At 39.4% G+C, this 17306-nt stretch overlaps 1 protein-coding gene across 1 annotated transcript; it reads right to left on the bottom strand.

Annotated features, from left to right (window-relative positions):
• Window positions 1-398: 398 nt before the first annotated feature.
• LOC127153144 (phospholipid scramblase 1) lies at window positions 399-8299 on the bottom strand. Its single transcript, XM_051094093.1, has 9 exons — window positions 8239-8299; window positions 8072-8096; window positions 7432-7499; window positions 5211-5265; window positions 4920-5125; window positions 4680-4841; window positions 972-1133; window positions 747-785; window positions 399-528 (listed from the first exon to the last, which is right to left on the bottom strand). The coding sequence occupies exons 2-8, from the start codon at window positions 8082-8084 to the stop codon at window positions 756-758; spliced, it is 696 nt and encodes a 231-aa protein (XP_050950050.1). The 5' UTR covers window positions 8085-8096; window positions 8239-8299; the 3' UTR covers window positions 399-528; window positions 747-755.
• Between the last annotated feature and the right edge of the window lie 9007 nt (window positions 8300-17306).

Below are 17306 nucleotides of genomic sequence, written 5' to 3' on the forward strand. Positions count from 1 at the left end.
CATTGCTTTATATAAATGTTTTTTGACAGTCTTGGTACCTTTCATTTTAGCTTATTAACAAGTAAACACGTTTATGGAACACTGGAAGTGTCAAAAATCTGATATGAAATCACCCTAAAGTGCCAGTTGTGGTATTCTTTCACATCCCCGGTGTAGAATTACAAAGAACTTCAGCTGTAGGTGTTTGTGGTTACTGTTTTTTTGCTTCACTTTTAGATCATGCACGCAAACTCTGCATAACATAAGAGAGACACAGAAAGAAACAACCAGTGATAATGTGTAATTTGTTCATTTTTAATTCAAGAATTTACAAAATAAACAGATGGTATTTTGTTTCACAGCATTTGCAATGTGAAAGCATGTTCTTTCTTTCTTTCTTTACAGCTGCAATGCAATGCAAAAAAAAAAAAAAAAAAAGATTGGTCAAATGTAACTTTAATTCTTGTCTCTTCTGCTTTTATTGGGGGATGTTTTGGCAATCAGTCAGACATATGTATTTCGTCCTTTCTTCTCTCTAAAGAAGGCCTACTGTAAACAAAAAGGGGGAAAATATGTTACGTGCATACAAAGACACAAATTGCCTTCACTTACATATATGTATATATTATATTATATTATATTATATTATATTTAATATATAATATAATATTATATTTTATATATATTATATATATTATATTGTATATAATTTTCAAAGGAATACCAGAATGTTTATAAAAATCACTATTATAAAGGTTGATACTCACATTTTCCATTTATTTTAACAGTTCGTAATATATGCAATCCTGAAAATGAATTGAGTTATAATTAAAAATAATAAACAGTTAACAAATCCTACAATAGATTTACACGTATAACACGTGTAGTCCTGAAAATGAATGAGTTATAATTAATAATAATAAATCAATAAACAAGTCTTATATTACAACTTTTTAAAAAAGTAAAATAAAAGTATTTTTAACAATATTTACAATAAGCATGCAGGCTCCCAGTACAGTAGCTTTCATTTTGACGTCCAGGTTCCCTGGAAACCTCAACACAAAATCTGCAACTGCATTTGGTCTACTACATGAGAAAGGTTTGAAGATCTTGCCAAATGACTGGTCTACTGCTGCCCCATTCAAAGACACCAGCTGTGGTCACAATATAACACAGGTAATAACACACAATAACAAATTAGGCATTTAAGCAAATTTGGTTACTAGTAAGTTCCCCAAAAAAAAAAGAAAAAAAAAAGTAAAAAGGAATCAACTACAAATTTAAAATTGTAATTTGATTATGTTACTGATTACTGCATTTAAAAAGTAATCAGATTAATACAGATTAACTAGGTTAACAAACCTAAAAAGTCCACTACAAAGTGAAACTCATAGTTCTGTCAGCAATTTAATCCTGACTGAAAAATTATGCATCAAAACTTGTAACTTAAACGATCATTAGCATTTTCTCCTGATAACAGCAAAAATAATTTAAAATGTTCTGTCATTTTGATCATACAGTTAAGTGTAATACATCATTTGGATGTAATGCATCTATTTTCATTTGTGTACACTCACAATATCAACAAAAAACTTGTGCTTTCGTAAAATAAAGAAAACAAACAGGTTGCGCTTTCTGCTGTTTCTGTCTCCCTGAATTTCTAAAACTTGGCACAGACATGAGAAATATATCTATAGAAAGCTTAAAATATCTGTTTTTATCTTAATAATTGAAGTAGGGCACAAACAAACGTTCTCTAATAAACTAATCTATATGAAACCAAGATGAGTCCTTCCCGTCTTAACTCATTGTCTGTAATGTGATCACACCCACGTGCAGCGAGGACTATTCATATAACATGACGTATTCATATGACACCATTCACATGTCCAAGTGAGACGTGTGAACATGTGAATGCCTCCGTAACAAAACGTGACGATTCGTCAAGTTCATCTCGGCTACTTTTCATTTTTGGAAGAAGACACGCTGTAAGGAATCAAGCTTGTATTTACCTGAAAACTGAAACATGATACAACGCGCAGCTTGATCCAGCAGAGGATATCATTCTAATAAGTCACTGATTCTTATTTATATTAAATTTACTAGTTGGACTTTTCCCAAACTATAATGCCAGATTAAAACATGTAAAATCGAGTACAAAAATTTGAGGCAATCTTTCATTGCATCTTAAAGCTGTATGACTCGTCCGCATTTTAGCTTACATTCTGGGGTGAATTATTAAAGGGCATACTGACATGCAGAACATGATTTTAAAATGCATTTTACTTACCTCTGTGGGACACCTCAGTTAACTTGACCATATTACAAAAAAAATTCTAATCTAATCCTGACAAACTATATATCGTTGGGAAGGTCTAAGACTCCTTTAAATAGATATTTTACCACTCTTTCGTGTTACAAATTATGTAGGAAAAGTAATAGATTAATTTATGACAAGAGTGGACCTCAAAAATCGACATCATAACAAAAGACTGAAAATTTAAAATCTCAGAATTCATACTTTGAAAACCATTTTAAAATTGAATTACCATGGAAATTGTACATCAAAATTGAATTACAAAATGTTGTCTGTCATTCATGAATTATAAAAAATTAACTTTGGATAATGCATCCATGTTCATTTCTATGTTCAGGATAGGGAGTGACAGTTAAAGGGTTAATATTTTTCTTAACACTGCATTTGTAACTTATGTAACAATTATACTGAAATTAGTAACTAATCAAATTACATAAACTTACTGTGTTATCAGGAAAAGCATATTTCGGGGCTCGAGCCCCGAAAGGTTTTACTCCAGCCCCGGATGATTTTTTGTATGGCCCAATGATTTCCACGGAATTTGACAAAGTTTGAATTATTTAATCAAAAGTTGGTCATTAAACTTAAATCAAGTAGCGATATGGACTGGTATCTGTAAATATTATGCCGCAAAAGAGTATTTAAATATGAATCCTGCATGTTCTGCGTGTCTTTTTATGAATAAACGGCGCGGATGCGCGGTTTCGTTTTCTATGCATGTAATACTGACACGCGCAGTCATTTCAGCGTTTGCCGTTTCACTAAATGAGGGCATAAACACGTTAACAACATCTCCAGAACTGCTCTGAGAGTCACTTCATGAGCATTTCACTGTTTCATTTGAGTAAAACAAGCGTCAAATATATACACAGAAATTTAAAGCTATTCACGGCAAGTTGGCAACCCGTCAAAATAAAGGTTCAGTTTAACTTTATTAATCATTCAGTATAATGTAGGTACCTACTACTACTACTACTACTATTAATTAATAAAAATGTATACTTTTTTTTTCACACAATATTTCTTCCATGTTTAACATTTTAATAGTAAATCCCCTTTATTTGCCGAAAATAAAATATAATTTTCTTTAAAACATCAATTAAATCAATATTTTATACCTTCATCTGATAACCAGAAAAATACACAACACAGAATTCCATAAGGCATTATGGAAAAATAAATAAAAGTTGTTTTTATGCATTCAAATAAACAGACATGCTAAAACATATTTGGTAACAATAAAACGTAAGGTGAAAAAAAAAATTAAACCTAGTTCCTAAACATGTAATATTTCTTAACTTTTGATAAATTGACGGTAAATTGTATAAGATTCATGGTTTTAATTAATTACACATAATTAAATACATTTTGAATAATAAAGTTAAATTTGACCATTAAAAAGAAGACCAGAAAAATGAAAGCAGAATTTGAAAAAAAAAAATAAATAAAATAAAACGGAATTTGAGGAAAAAAATAGGGCCCTATTTTTGCATGCAACTATATATTTGTTACAGTTATAAATACATTTTCAAATGTATTATTTTATTTGTCTAACATATTTTTGTAATGCTATAATTTTGTCATAATACTTTGATATGTTTGCTATTTGCAGTGATTACTATTTACTATTGTTAATAGTGTGACAAGGTCTTTAACACCCAGTTTAATGCCCCCGGACCCACCTAGAAGTATCCAGGTTCAACCACTTGTGTCTAACAAAATCTTATGTGAGCATGATGTGAGCTCCCACCAACTACCACTAGCCCCTGATGTTTTGGCACCAGCCCCGGATGTTTTAAAATCCTAGAAACGCCCCTGTTGTGAATATTGCGTAACATGCAACACCCAACTCTGATGCTGCTTCCCGTTTTTCCACTTTAATATTATATTTTCAATATAATAAATAGAAAACTAAGGTACAAATGTTTTTACTGGGCCGGTACATCTTCAAAATGTACACCGTTGTACCTTATTTACCCTTGAATATTACATGGATTTCAGGGCCTTAAAGATAACTATTAGAACCTAAATTGTACACATTTGTACATTTTGAAAAGGTACTGCCCTATAACAGATTTTTTTTGTACTTTTCTGTTTGTTTGTTTGTTTTTGCTTTTGTTTAGACTACTCTATAGAGGCCTAACATAACATGGATTTACAACTTCATTCAGCTACTGTCCAAGAAAGTAAAAAGATGTTATCCCTGACAATTAAAACCCAAAGAAACACAAGTATGTGAATTACAATCTAAAAATGCTAAAAAGTTTACATAAGGGTATGTTTAATGGTTCCAGATTACCCTGGACAGAAAATAAGTTGGTTTAATTTAAATACAATAAGTCAATGGGAAATTAAAAGTTGTGTCAGAGTGTGTGTGCTTTACCTCAAAGTTTTGATCCGAGCAGCAGGTACAACCTACACATGGGCCCTCAATCTTGAATTCTGGTTCACCTCGTTCATTCTCAACAGTGAATTTAGGTAGGCAAGCATGCAAGTTTTGTCGAACATATCCAATGGGAGTGCCCGGTGGAGACTGAACTTCCAGCTAAATTATACACATAACATATAACATATGGTACATAACAGAATTAAGGACTAAACAGGATGTGGATGACCTGTATACCTCATGGTTGATATAGCAGCAAACAGACGGGTGCACCAGTCTGATGACCTCTTGATTTGATTGGTCAGTTATCTTCATTATGAAGGAACGTCCACTACCATACATTTTCCTGGCATAGCGCTCACTGTCTTCAAGAATACTGAAAACCTTGTTTCCAGTTTCATCCTTCACATTATATTTCTTGATAGGCTTTATTCCAAAGAAACCTGTAATGAATTAAAAGGTTGAAGATAAGGGTGTTGAACAATTAATTTTTACTGTATTACATTAATGAAATGCTATTGAACAAACCTTCTGCAATACGTTCTTCCATAGTTACTTCTCTGAAGACAAACAGTTGATCCATCTAAAACAAAAAAATAAAATTTACAGATTCTTTGCAGTGAAAATTGCTTCATAATAAATGCATTTGTCACAATAACATACACATAATGATTGTGACAGATATGCTAAGGCGTGGGAGTGAGGAACAAAGAAACGCAGGTAAACGCAAAACGAGAGTCTTTAATAATCCAAAGGGTACACAGGGTACACAGAGCAAACAGGAACAAATGAGCAGCACAGCATATGGCGACAGACACCAGACAGAAATAAAGGGTCAGATCACACTATTAATACACAACTCAACAAGGTAATTAGGCAAACACAGTTGATTCAAATGACACAATTAGACAAGGGAGAAACAAGGTCAAGGGGAGCACATGTGGAGTAAAACAAACACAATGACAGTCCATGGGCGTGATATATCGCAACATAGGGAGGGCTGGGTGGGAACTTGGGAGTAGGCTCAGGAGGACAAACACCCAGGAGGAGGATGACAAACAGAGTCCAGGGTAGAGCCAAAGAGGAAACAGGAGGAGCTAGGGTGGATGAGATGGAGGGAGGAGCCAACAAGAGGGACCCAAGTCACAGCCATGATGACGACCCATGATGGAGACAACGGAGGGAGGAGCTATGGAGGAGAAAGGGCTGACGACTCCAGGGGGCTGACCGACGGTTGCGGAGGAGAGCCAATGAGCCAGGGTGACGAGGAGAATCCGGAGGGCGAGGTGAAACCAATGGCTCAGACAACCGTCGTGGAGGCTTGGATCCAAAAGGCTGCAGTGGAGCCAGAGCAACAGAGGACAAAGGTGGAACTGAAGGGATGGAGGAGCCTGACGGAGCCAGAGGGACGAGGCGCAGCCAGAGGAGTGGAGTCTGAGGTGCAGGATGGTTGACGACAGACCAAGGCGCAGCCGGAGGAATGAGGGAGCTTGGCGGTGCCAGTGGACTGCCAGGCCATGGTGGAGAGGAGGGAGGAGCTTGTGGAGCTGTTGGGTCGACAGGCAGAGAGAAGTCCTGGACTCTGACGCTGGAGGCAGAGACAAGGGTACCTCCAGCCATGATGCCGATGGAGACTGGCAGATCAGCAGTGAGCCCACCGCACAGATGGTGGGCTAAGCTTGAGCAGAGGGGCTGCCAGACAACAGCAGAGAAGGCGGCAGGAGCGGGTGGGACGGCAGGCATTTGTGAGCTTCCGGGCTCTCGGGGCTGCCCTTGGGAACAGAAGCCCTCTCCTTGGTGGACTCAGGGACAGAGTTTCTCTCTGGGCTTGACTTGGGAACAGAAGCCCTATTCAAGATGGGCTTGGGAAAATTAGTATTTGAGGGCTCTGATGAAGGAGGGAGGAGAGGAGGTAAGTATGGATACAAGTCCACATTGAACAACCCCTCAGCCTCCCATAGTCCCAGATCCACTACTTCCATACTGCACAAGATCCCAAGATGCAGTGGGCTCCTCTCCTCTCAATGATCACACTGGCCATGGCTTCTTCCTTCATGGTGGGCATGGCAACCAGGCTCTTGCCTGGTCCAACATTTTGCGTACCTCTGGTTCTGCGGCGATCCTCAGCTCTGTCGCTCCTAGTTGCAATGGCTTGTAAGTCACGGTGTGCTCCGGCTCTCTGTCATCCGAGGGCTCAGTTTTCTGATCCACACAGTGGGGAGATGGTGGGCTGGGCTCTGGTCATGAGTGGAACTGGCAAGATCATCCATGGGGCAGATGGGGAGAGGTGATCCGAACTGAAACATAAAAACTGAGTGCAACACGGAAACAAAAGGGGAGGGGAGACATGCAATATATTTCTGTAGTCGGTGTTCTGTCACGGAAATGCTAAGATGTGGGAGTGAGGAACAAGGAAACGGAGGTAGAAACAAAACAAGAATCTTTAATGATCCAAAGGGTACACAGGGCAGACAGGAACAAACAAGCAGCACAGCATATGACGAGAGGCACCGGACAGAAAGCAAGGGGCAGACCACACTATAAATACACAACACAACAAGGTAATTAGGGAAACACAACGATACAATGATACAATTAGACAAGGGAGAAACTACGTCACGGGGACCACATAGGGAGGAAAACAAGCACACTGACAGTCCATGGCCATGACAATGATAAACATTATTACTACTACTATTATTATTATTATTATTATTATTATTAAGAGGCATCTCCAGTCTTATCTTACCCTGGTGAAGGTCTCCAGATGAGAAGGAAAGTGGTACGGGTCTGGCGAAGGAATCATTGTGGTGACCTCTAGTGAAGCATAAACAGAAATACCGTGTATGTATCAAACTGTCAGAGTCACCAGCCACACCAAATCCTTCTACCCCACCCATTCTTTTACAGTTACCAGAGTTCTGTTTCTCTGCACCTGTCTGCACTAATCAACCCCTGCTCAACCCCAGGATCTCTACACTTCCTACTAATTTCTGACAGCTGTAGCCAAAACTTTAGTTGTAATCTTCTTTCATGCTACAGTGGGTACTTTTCTCTAAGTTTGATCAACATGTTTTCCACAAAATAAAGATTTTTGTTGCCTTGGATATTTTGTCAGTATGTTAGTAGAACAGTGGTATATATATAGCTAATATTCCTTCATGTTTTGAGTGAAGATTAATATTTCAGAAAAAAATCAAAATCAAAAATCATATATATTTATAGATAACTTGAAATTAAGTATATGAAAACAGCAGTTTGCACTTAACTGATTTTAAAATTATGCTAAAGTGAGCTTGTTTTTCAAAAGGGTTATATCTTGGCTCCACACAGTGCCTTTTGTAATTAAAGAAACAAAACAGGGTAATGTTGACACACCCTTAACTCACCTGACAATTCCATATTTGATTTTATCTGGGAAGAGAATGAATTTCAAAATGATTAATTTATAGGTAATTGTAAATCTTACACATTCATATATAAAACACCCCATTTGACATTTATTTAAATTAAATAATTTTAAATAATTGCATATTGAGAAATATATCATACATACCAGTGAGATGCAATTCGTCTGTTAGGCAGTGGCAACTGAGTACCTATCTTTAGAACACCAGAATGATGTTTGTGCCTGAGCATGGGTCTGACGCCCACTTTCAAGTTTAGTTACTTCTGGTTTCAACTTCCTGAAGTATTCTGTGGGCTAACTATCATTCTGGTAACTTCATGTAAGTTGATAAATATGCCATAAACAATTGCAGGTGTTTTTATATTTTTGCCTGCTGGTTTTGTCTGGCCAGAGAAGACCTGGCTGACACACATCCGCATAACTATTGTCAGTCTGATTTTATAGATACTTTTTGAACTGAATTTAGCTTGGGCAATGACATCACTGAATCAATGATGAACTGACTTTGACTGAAAAATGACTGAGAATGCAATAAATTCCACCTCTTGCTTTTGTGCGGGGTCTATGTAGCAGTTTAGCCAATATCTGATTCAAGATATAAACATATTCAACATATGGCATACAGTTTAGCCAATCAGTATTCTAAACCCCAGTTCAAAAAAGATTATTATTTTATCACCCCTGTCAATCCACAGTTAAAGTCAGAACTAGTCTGTGTATCACTAGTAAAGTTTTGATGGATGAAGATTGTAATCAAGTTAAAGAGGATTCCTGTTACAGTTGTCAGCTGGAGTGCCCATGAACTCCGTTAGAGGGCACTCCAACCCGGACTCTTGCTATTTGAACTCCATTTCCCATGTGTTCCTTGCTCCTCATGTGATCTGGTCTTGTGTCACCCATGTCTGTGTGTTATGTTCTGATTGGTTCCTCAGTTGCATGTGTCATGTCCTGATTGGTTCCCTGGTTGCATGTGTCTGCTTTTCATTGGTTTGTTTTATCATATGTCCTCCTTGTCTAGTTTATAAAGGTGCGTTCACGCCATATCGGTATTACGGTAATTACGAGATTCCTTGTAAGAAGCGTTCACGTCCTCGTAGAACTCGTAATTACAACTTGTGAACTGGGAGTCTTCTGAGAGCTACGACTTGTATCACATGACCGCTGTACCACCTGACCAACGTAGGCTCTGTTTAGGTTTTGATAGTGATAGTTTCTATGTTGCCATAGAAAAGCATAATTCCGAGTCTGAGGACGTGAACAGCTCCGAGTAGAACATCACATGTTGTCATCTCAAAATTATGGTAATTATGATATGGTGTGAATGCAGCATAAGTTGCTCACTCACTCTCCAAGTTCACTCGTTGTTCAAGTCAAGCCAAGTCAAGTCAAGTCACAGCAGCTCTTCCTGAGCCAAGTCAAGTCCCAGTTGTTTGCCCAGAGTCACGTCATGTCCCAGCTGACCTCCCAGAGCTTCGTCATGTTTCAGCTGGGATCCACCATTGGTGTCTTCTCGCACAACTGGTATCCCCAAAACAAATCACTTTCACCCTCCAGTCTTTGAACTGTTTGCCCTACCTGTAGCTCTTCCCACAATGGGGATCACTATTTGGTGCGTTTGGGCTGCGTAAACTACCACCAAATTTCTAGAGCCAACAGCAGTCACGGAAGGATTGCCTGAGGTGGCGGCTGAGGCTGCAGAACCTCCAGTAATGGCAGTGCCCACTCTAGATCTTCTAGAAGTGGCAGCGGAAGCTGCAGAACTTCTAGAGGCAGTGGTGCCCTTTCCAGATGTTACTGATGTGATATCTTTCACTGCAGCTGTTATCACAGTAGTGGCGCCCACTCACAAACTTGTCCCAATCCGGCCGCAGGGACTGTCTGTGAAATCCCAGTCAGTCCTGTCACGGATATAGAGGCCGTTCCTGAAGTCCTGTCTGTCCTATCACAGCTATGTAGGCCGCCTGTGAACTTCCTGTCTGTCCTGTCATGACTACAGAGGCCCCTTATGAACTTTTCTCATGCTCTGAACTGGCCAAAGAGGCCATCTACGAACTCTCGTCCTGTTCTGAATCAGCCACTGTGCTGATTGTGAACTCTCTGTCTGTCTCTCCGTCTGGTCTTACCTAGTGGGCTGCTGCTGCATCTGCTCCACCCTGGTGGGTGTCTGCTCCACCATGAGGATCTTCAGCTCCACTTGCTCCGCCCTGGCTCTCTGTCCTGCTGGCTCCACCCTGGTGCTCTTCAGCTTCACCTGCTCTTCCCTGATCCTCAACTATTAATATGTAAGCAAACTGTGCATGCATGCTCTCAGCACACTAAATGCTAACATTGTACAATCCCAATGCCAGAAAATTGGGATGTTTCGTGAAGAGCCATAAAATCAAGAATATGTTCATTCTCTTTAACATTTATTTAACTGACTAAAGTACAAAGAAAAAAATTCCAAAAAAAATTGTTTTTAGTGGCCAACTGTGAATTTTATTTTGTAAATACAAGCAAATTTTGATTTTTATGACTGCAACGCACTCCAAAAAAGTTGGGACAGAAGCATGTTTAACATTGTGCCACATCAACTTTCCTTATAATTACAATGTGTAATTGTTTGGGAAACAAGGATACTAATACTTCAAGTTTTGCAAGCAAAATTGTTGTCCAATCTGGCTTGATAAAAAACTTCAGATGTTTATCAGATTGTCATTGACTGACTCTCCTTTTCATGACTGGTCATACATGCGTTCAAAAGGAGACAGATCTGGACTGCAGGCAGGCCAGTCTAGCACATTCAGTCTGTGTCTATGAAACCAAGCTGTTGTAGCACATGTAGTCCTGGCATTGTCTTGATCTATTATTAGTATTACATGGACTTCCCATGAAAGACATCATCCTCATGGCAGTATATGTGTCTGTACAATCCCAATACATGCCTCAATGGTACCTTCGAACATATTCCAGTCACCAATGCCATTTGCTCTGTTGCACCCCCATACCATGCCAATCATTTGCATTTCCAGCTAATGAAAGACTGGATGGTTTCTTTGTGCACTGTCTATTTTAGGCAGAAACGAGCTGAAACGTGGGCTCATCTGACCACAGCACATATTCCCATCATCTTTTTGACTATCTAAGATGAGCTCTGGCCCAGAGAACCCCATGGCATCACTGCATAGAACTGATGTATGGCTTTATGCTAGAGTAACAGAATTCAAGCTTAATTTATTGATGCAGCTGCAGGATGTGTTAAGTGTCAGCAGATTTCAGAAGTACTCCTGAGCCCATGTAGCTATAATTTAACACCACAGCATGATGGTTTCTTATGCAATGCCATCTGAGGGCTCAAAGGTCATGCACATTTATCTGAGGTGTCTTGCTCTTTGTCTTCCTTTACACAGACTGACATTTCTCTGGATTCCTCAAATCTTTTCACAATATTATGTGTGGTAGTTGGTGAAAGACCTAAATTCTTTGAGATTTTCTATTAGGAAATGTGATTTGTTTGACACTTTTGTCATGAAATTTGTCACAAAGTGATGAGACATGATCCTACTTTGCTTGCAAAGACTGAAATGATTATTTTATACCCAAACATGATATTCTCACCTATTTCCATTTCACGTGCTTACTGTGAACTTCCAAAAACAATTTAATTTGGATATTCTATTGTAACGTGGAGAGCAAGATGTGAAGCGGGCGGATCCAAATGCAAAGCTTTATTAGAAGGGCAACACAAAGACATGGTCGAACAGGCAGGGTCAGACAATAGCAAACAGGTATGTTGGAGCGAGACACAAGAATAGTCCGTGAAGCAGGCGAGGGTAGATCAGTGGCGAACCTAATCCAAAGGGCGAGGAAAAGAGGTAATCTGAAGAAACGAGTGAGAAATCCGAAAGGCCGGTGGCGAGACAGACAAGATGAGATGACCAGGCAAGAAAGCTTAACTGGGAACTAGGAAACTAGGGAACTAGGGAACTAGGGAACTCTATACAAACTCCAATACACAACTCCAATAAACCAAAAAACAGGGGAAAGTCAAAGGCTTAAACAGAGCGCCTGATTGGCTAAAGGTGTTAGCGCAATCAGCGTGATGGGTGATGGGAAACATAGTCCGGAGTGTAGTAGGGCTGCACGATTAATCACACGATATTGTGAGGCGCGCTTAGTCAATGAAGCCGGTACTTTGATTAGTAGTAAAGCTCCATCACGTGCGTTCAGCTGGAGCGGCAATTAATACACAGAGCCGTATATCATTGACAAGCTATGCCAAATCGCGCTCATAATCGAATGCAGCCCTAGGGTGTAGTGCAACAGTCTGTGTGATGTGAACTGTAAGTGGGAAGCACAGGCGACCTCTAGTGGTGGGCAGACCAGACAGGATTCATAACATCTATAACCTTTTCACTTCTATTTAGCCTCTGTCCCAACGTTTTTGGAGTGTGTTGGAGCCATGAAAATCTAAATTTGGTTATATTTACAAAATAAAATAAACATTTGGCTAGTGACTTCAGTAGTCAATTAAGTAAGGATTAAATAGAATGAACAGATAACACATTCTTGATTTTGTGACATATCATGAAATGTCCCCACCTTTTTTCTGGAATTTGGATTGTATTTCCTTGTGTCCACATTTTAATATGGTTGCATGTCTGGTGAGTATTTTATGATGTATGCTCCTGAACTTTGTGAGAGTCAGTGGTGTTTATGCACATATGGGCAATAAGACACTCAAAGCAAAGGCGATTATGTCAACCCACTTTTAGATAGCAGGTTTTGAAAGTCTTTTGAAACATTCTAAATGTTTTTATTTTCATTTGTATTCTTAAATGATCCACATATTATCTATGTGCAGTGGTGGGCAGTAACGAAGTAGTTGTAATTCGTTACTGTACTTAAGTACATTTTTCAAGTATCTGTACTTTACTGGGAGTAGTTTTATTTTGAGTAACTTTCACTTTTACTTCATTACATTCCAAAGCGTAAGATCGTACTTTTTACTTCACTACATTTCATAAACATATCGTTACCTCTTATAATATATCACGTTCTCTGAGACGCACAAGCGGTGTCTGATTCATGAACAAACTGATTCTTTTCAATGAACCTGTTAATCTGATTCGCCAATCGCACCAAACAATTCATTCACGAATTGGACTGATCCGATTGCAGCTGTTCTCGAGTCGACAACTCACTGATTCAAATGATCCGTTTAGAGCGAGTCTCCAGTCAACTGAATTCACAAGTAAGAACCGGGAGACAGTGTTGCCAACTTAGCGCCTTTGTCGTTATATTTAGCGAGTATTCAGACCCCTCTAGCGACACATTTTCAAAAAAGCGACTAGCGACAAATCTAACGACTTTTACTGGTGTTATTGGAGACTTTTAGAGACTTTTTGACGTGAAACCGCACATTGTTCTTACTCTTCTCAACGAGCAGCGGGTGCTGCCGTTTGACCCATCCCCCGTGGCAAAGCACTCACAGGCGGCCCAGTTCTCGTGCACCAGCCCCTCCCAGCTGCAGTCAGAGCGCGGAGATGTTCACCCCTCCGTGTCCTGACTGCAAATGAATCGCGCATCATGTGCGTGAAGCCGCCGCTGGCTGATCCCGCCCTGTCTTGCATTCAGCAAGGGATTTAAAATGTAAAATGTACTTTGTCTAAAATAATTAAATCACTTAACAAAAATAAAAAGCTGCATTTAGTTTGACTCACACAGCCTCAGTCACTTACTCGTCTGGTCCACTTACTTATCTCGTCGTGTTTGTGCCTTTCTGTGACATAAGTTAAACTAGCTAGCCAGTTCATCATGTCTAAACTGTACACACAAAAATATAGAAAGGAGTGGGAATCAAACCCTGAATTCAAAGGTTGGTTAAAGCCGTTTATTGGAGACAATACACGGGCATACTGTTTGTATTGTAAGGCTGATTTCTATGCCAAACTTAGTGATGTAAAAAAACACAAGGCAACTCAAAAACACACTCAAAAGGCAAAGCCTTATGATAGTTCCACCCAAAAAAGCCTGCCATTTATGATTCAAAAAATTGACTCTGCTAAAAAGGCTGAGGCCACCATGGCATTAGCTATCGCTGAACACTGTTCCATGCTAGCATGTGACCACATTGGAGAAGCATGTAGAGCTGCTTTCTCAGACTCCACTGCAGCTACCCATTTCAAAATGCACAGGACAAAGTGCACAGAGATGATTAATGGTGTTCTAGCACCATACTTCCTCAAAAAGTTGGTTGCAGATGTGGGTGATCAGCGTTTCAGCCTCCTCCTCGATGAGTCCACAGATATAAGTGTTTCTAAATACTTGGGGGTTGTGATAAGGTACTTTAGTGACACCAAGCAGACAGTTGTCTCAACATTTCTGGGGCTTGTTGAATTGGAGGAGGAGATGCCAGATCTATAGCCTGTGCTGTTGTGGGTTTCCTCGTGAAGTGTGGTCTAAAAAAAGAGAAACTCCTGGGGATAGGGACTGACAATGCCTCTGTCATGACAGGGGTTAACAATGGGGTCCATAAAGTCCTGAAGGAAGAGTATGGCCTTAAAGATCTTGTTCTTATTCGCTGTGTATGCCACTCTCTGCAGCTTGCTGTAAGTCATGCTTCCAATGACACCATCCCCCGTAGCGTGGAATACCTGGTACGAGAGACTTATAACTGGTTTTCAGTGTCTCCAAAGCGCAGGGAGGCCTACAAGGCCATATATGAGACCATCAACTGTGGGGAAAAACCTTTACAAATAACAAAGGTCTGTGCCACACGTTGGCTCTCCATTGAACCTGCGGTTTCACGCATTTTGGACCAGTGGGAGGAGCTTAGGCTGCATTTCTCAGTCACCAAGTCCAGTGAACACTGCTACATGGCTGAGGTGTTGTATTCCATGTATAGCGACCCTCAAAACATTTTGTATCTGACATTTTTGAAGTCAGTGCTAGGTGAGGTACAGTTGGCCATCAAGGCTTTTGAGGGTGAACAAGTAGATCCTCTTAAGCTACTTGAAAGCTTGGTTAGCCTGATAAAGTCTGTGAGTAGCAGGGTGCTGAATCCACTGGCAAAAACGGATGTTCTTAAAGGGCCAATAGATGGAGACATCAGTCCCAAACCGTACCTTGGTTACCTTTTTGAATCAAAGGCAGCTGAGCTCCATCTTGTGCCGGAGCATGAAATCAATGTCCGAAAGCGGTGTGTAGCCTTCACCATCTCTCTCACTAATGAGTTGAGGGTGAGACTGCCGGACAACATCGAAGCATTGCAGTACATGTCAGTTTTTAATGTGGAGGAAACTTTAAAGCACAATAAGAGCCCTGGAGAAATAGGAAAAATAGCCAAGCTCCTCGGCTACTCCCCTGCAGACATAGACAAAATTGTCCAGCAATGGCGTGCCATCCACCTTAGCAAATGGAATGAGACAAAAAACACAATGAGTTTCTGGAGTGAGATTATGAAGTTCAGAGATGCAGCTGATATCAACCCATTTCAAGAACTTGCCATGGCTGCTGTGTCTGTGTTGTCCTTACCACACTCGAATGCTGAAGTCGAGAGAGTTTTCAGCCAGATGAGTGTGGTAAAAAGCAAGCTCAGAAATCGGATGTCCTTGCAGACCCTTAACTCCATCCTGTACATCCGATATGGACTGAAGCTGTCTGGTGAGGCTTGCTATGAGCATCAGCTCCCAGATAATGTTTTGCAGCTTTTTGGCACATCAGCTGCTTACTCATTCAAGTCAGCTCCCTCAGTTGCTGAACCTGCCATAGAGAGCCTTGTCCAAAATGACGACGAGCCACTCTTTCTGTGAGCCAGCACAGCCTGTCTGTATGTGGAGGGGGTATGAAAAAAATACAATTAACCTGAATTAGGGCCAGACTAGTTACCATTTTCTCAGATTTTCTCTACTATATCCCATTTTCTTTCTATTATCTCTTTTGTTAATCTAGATTGTATAATTTTTTTATATATATATATACTATAGTTAAAAATGGTAATGTTTTACTGTGACTTCTTGTAGGTTCCTAAGTGGACCATAAGGTTAAACCCCAAACTTAAGAAAAAGAAGAAGAAAAAAAAGATTGTATACAAAGAAAATGTTATGGTTAAAAATGTTAATATTTTACTGTGAGTTGTAGGTTTCTTAGTGGACCATAGGGTTAAAAACCAAACTTAAAAAGAAAAAAAAAAAAGGTTAAAAATGTTAATGTTTTATAGGCTCCTAAGTGGGCCAGGTAAAAAAGAAAAAAAAAAAAAAAAAACAAAAAAAAAAAAAAACAATTAACTCCGCCAGAGTGTCTCTTTTGGGTCACTATTGCCGGTCCCAAGCCCGGATAAAGGAGGAGGGTTGTGAATCGTAAATAAAAAAAAAAATAAAAATAAAAAAAAAGAGAATCCACATTAGAAGTTCATTTGTGGTTCTAAACATATTCAGGGTGGTTTTTACTCACCTTTTGTCTCTCCAGCGATGTTACTCCGCTCTCTACAGCGTCCATCACAATTACATGCATATGGTCGTTTGTGCAAATTAGTCGATGACGTCATTTAGCGCCTTCTAGCTACTTTTAGGACAGCCAATAGCTACTTTCCTTACTGAGCAGTTGGCAACACTGCCGGGAGATCTTGTGCGCGCGCGACTGATGCTGCGAAAAGTAAGTTACTAATGTCGAATTTTAGGATTAATTATTATAACTGAAAATCATATTTAGGTCAAAGCTGTCCGTTGTTTGTGAATTACATCTGCTGTAAAAGGTGATCTGTTTAAGCGTACTGAAATGCTTGAATTCAAAAACGAAAAATTTAAATAACAGCTTAAATAAAATAACTCATGCACATTCATATTCCTCGCTGATGTAACGTTAGCAGTTTTATTAAAATGCTACGCATGTAGCGCTACGTGACGTCTGTTTTTATATTGTTTAGCAACAGTATACATTTTTATATTGTTTGGATCAGCTGGAGTAGACAGATACGAATGTTTATTCAACCATACTGAAAATAAGTAAATATTGTTAGCTGATGCTAACTGTCTAGCTGCTTGCTGGTGCTAAGTTGAGATAATTTTTAGATATAAAGTCCACATATTTTTATTCAACCACCTAGATAGATTACATCCAAGGGAAAAAGAAAGGGTGTCATGCTCAGATCATGGTAACTACAGTAATTATCAAAGTGGAAAGTGATGCCCTCTGGGGGCATTTGGCCAGGGGTGGTTTTTACATGGGCAATATTT

The sequence above is a fragment of the Labeo rohita genome, chromosome 2 (genome assembly GCF_022985175.1).
Source record: "Labeo rohita strain BAU-BD-2019 chromosome 2, IGBB_LRoh.1.0, whole genome shotgun sequence".
Taxonomy (NCBI): domain Eukaryota; kingdom Metazoa; phylum Chordata; class Actinopteri; order Cypriniformes; family Cyprinidae; genus Labeo; species Labeo rohita.

Excerpts from the sequence above, each read along its gene's own strand:
- LOC127153144 (XM_051094093.1), bottom strand. Across the intron at positions 4,842-4,919 it reads GCTGCTATATCAACCATGAG|CTGGAAGTTCAGTCTCCACC; the intron begins GTATACAGGTCA and ends TGTATAATTTAG. Across the intron at positions 786-971 it reads TGGGAGCCTGCATGCTTATT|GATTGCATATATTACGAACT; the intron begins GTAAATATTGTT and ends ATTCATTTTCAG.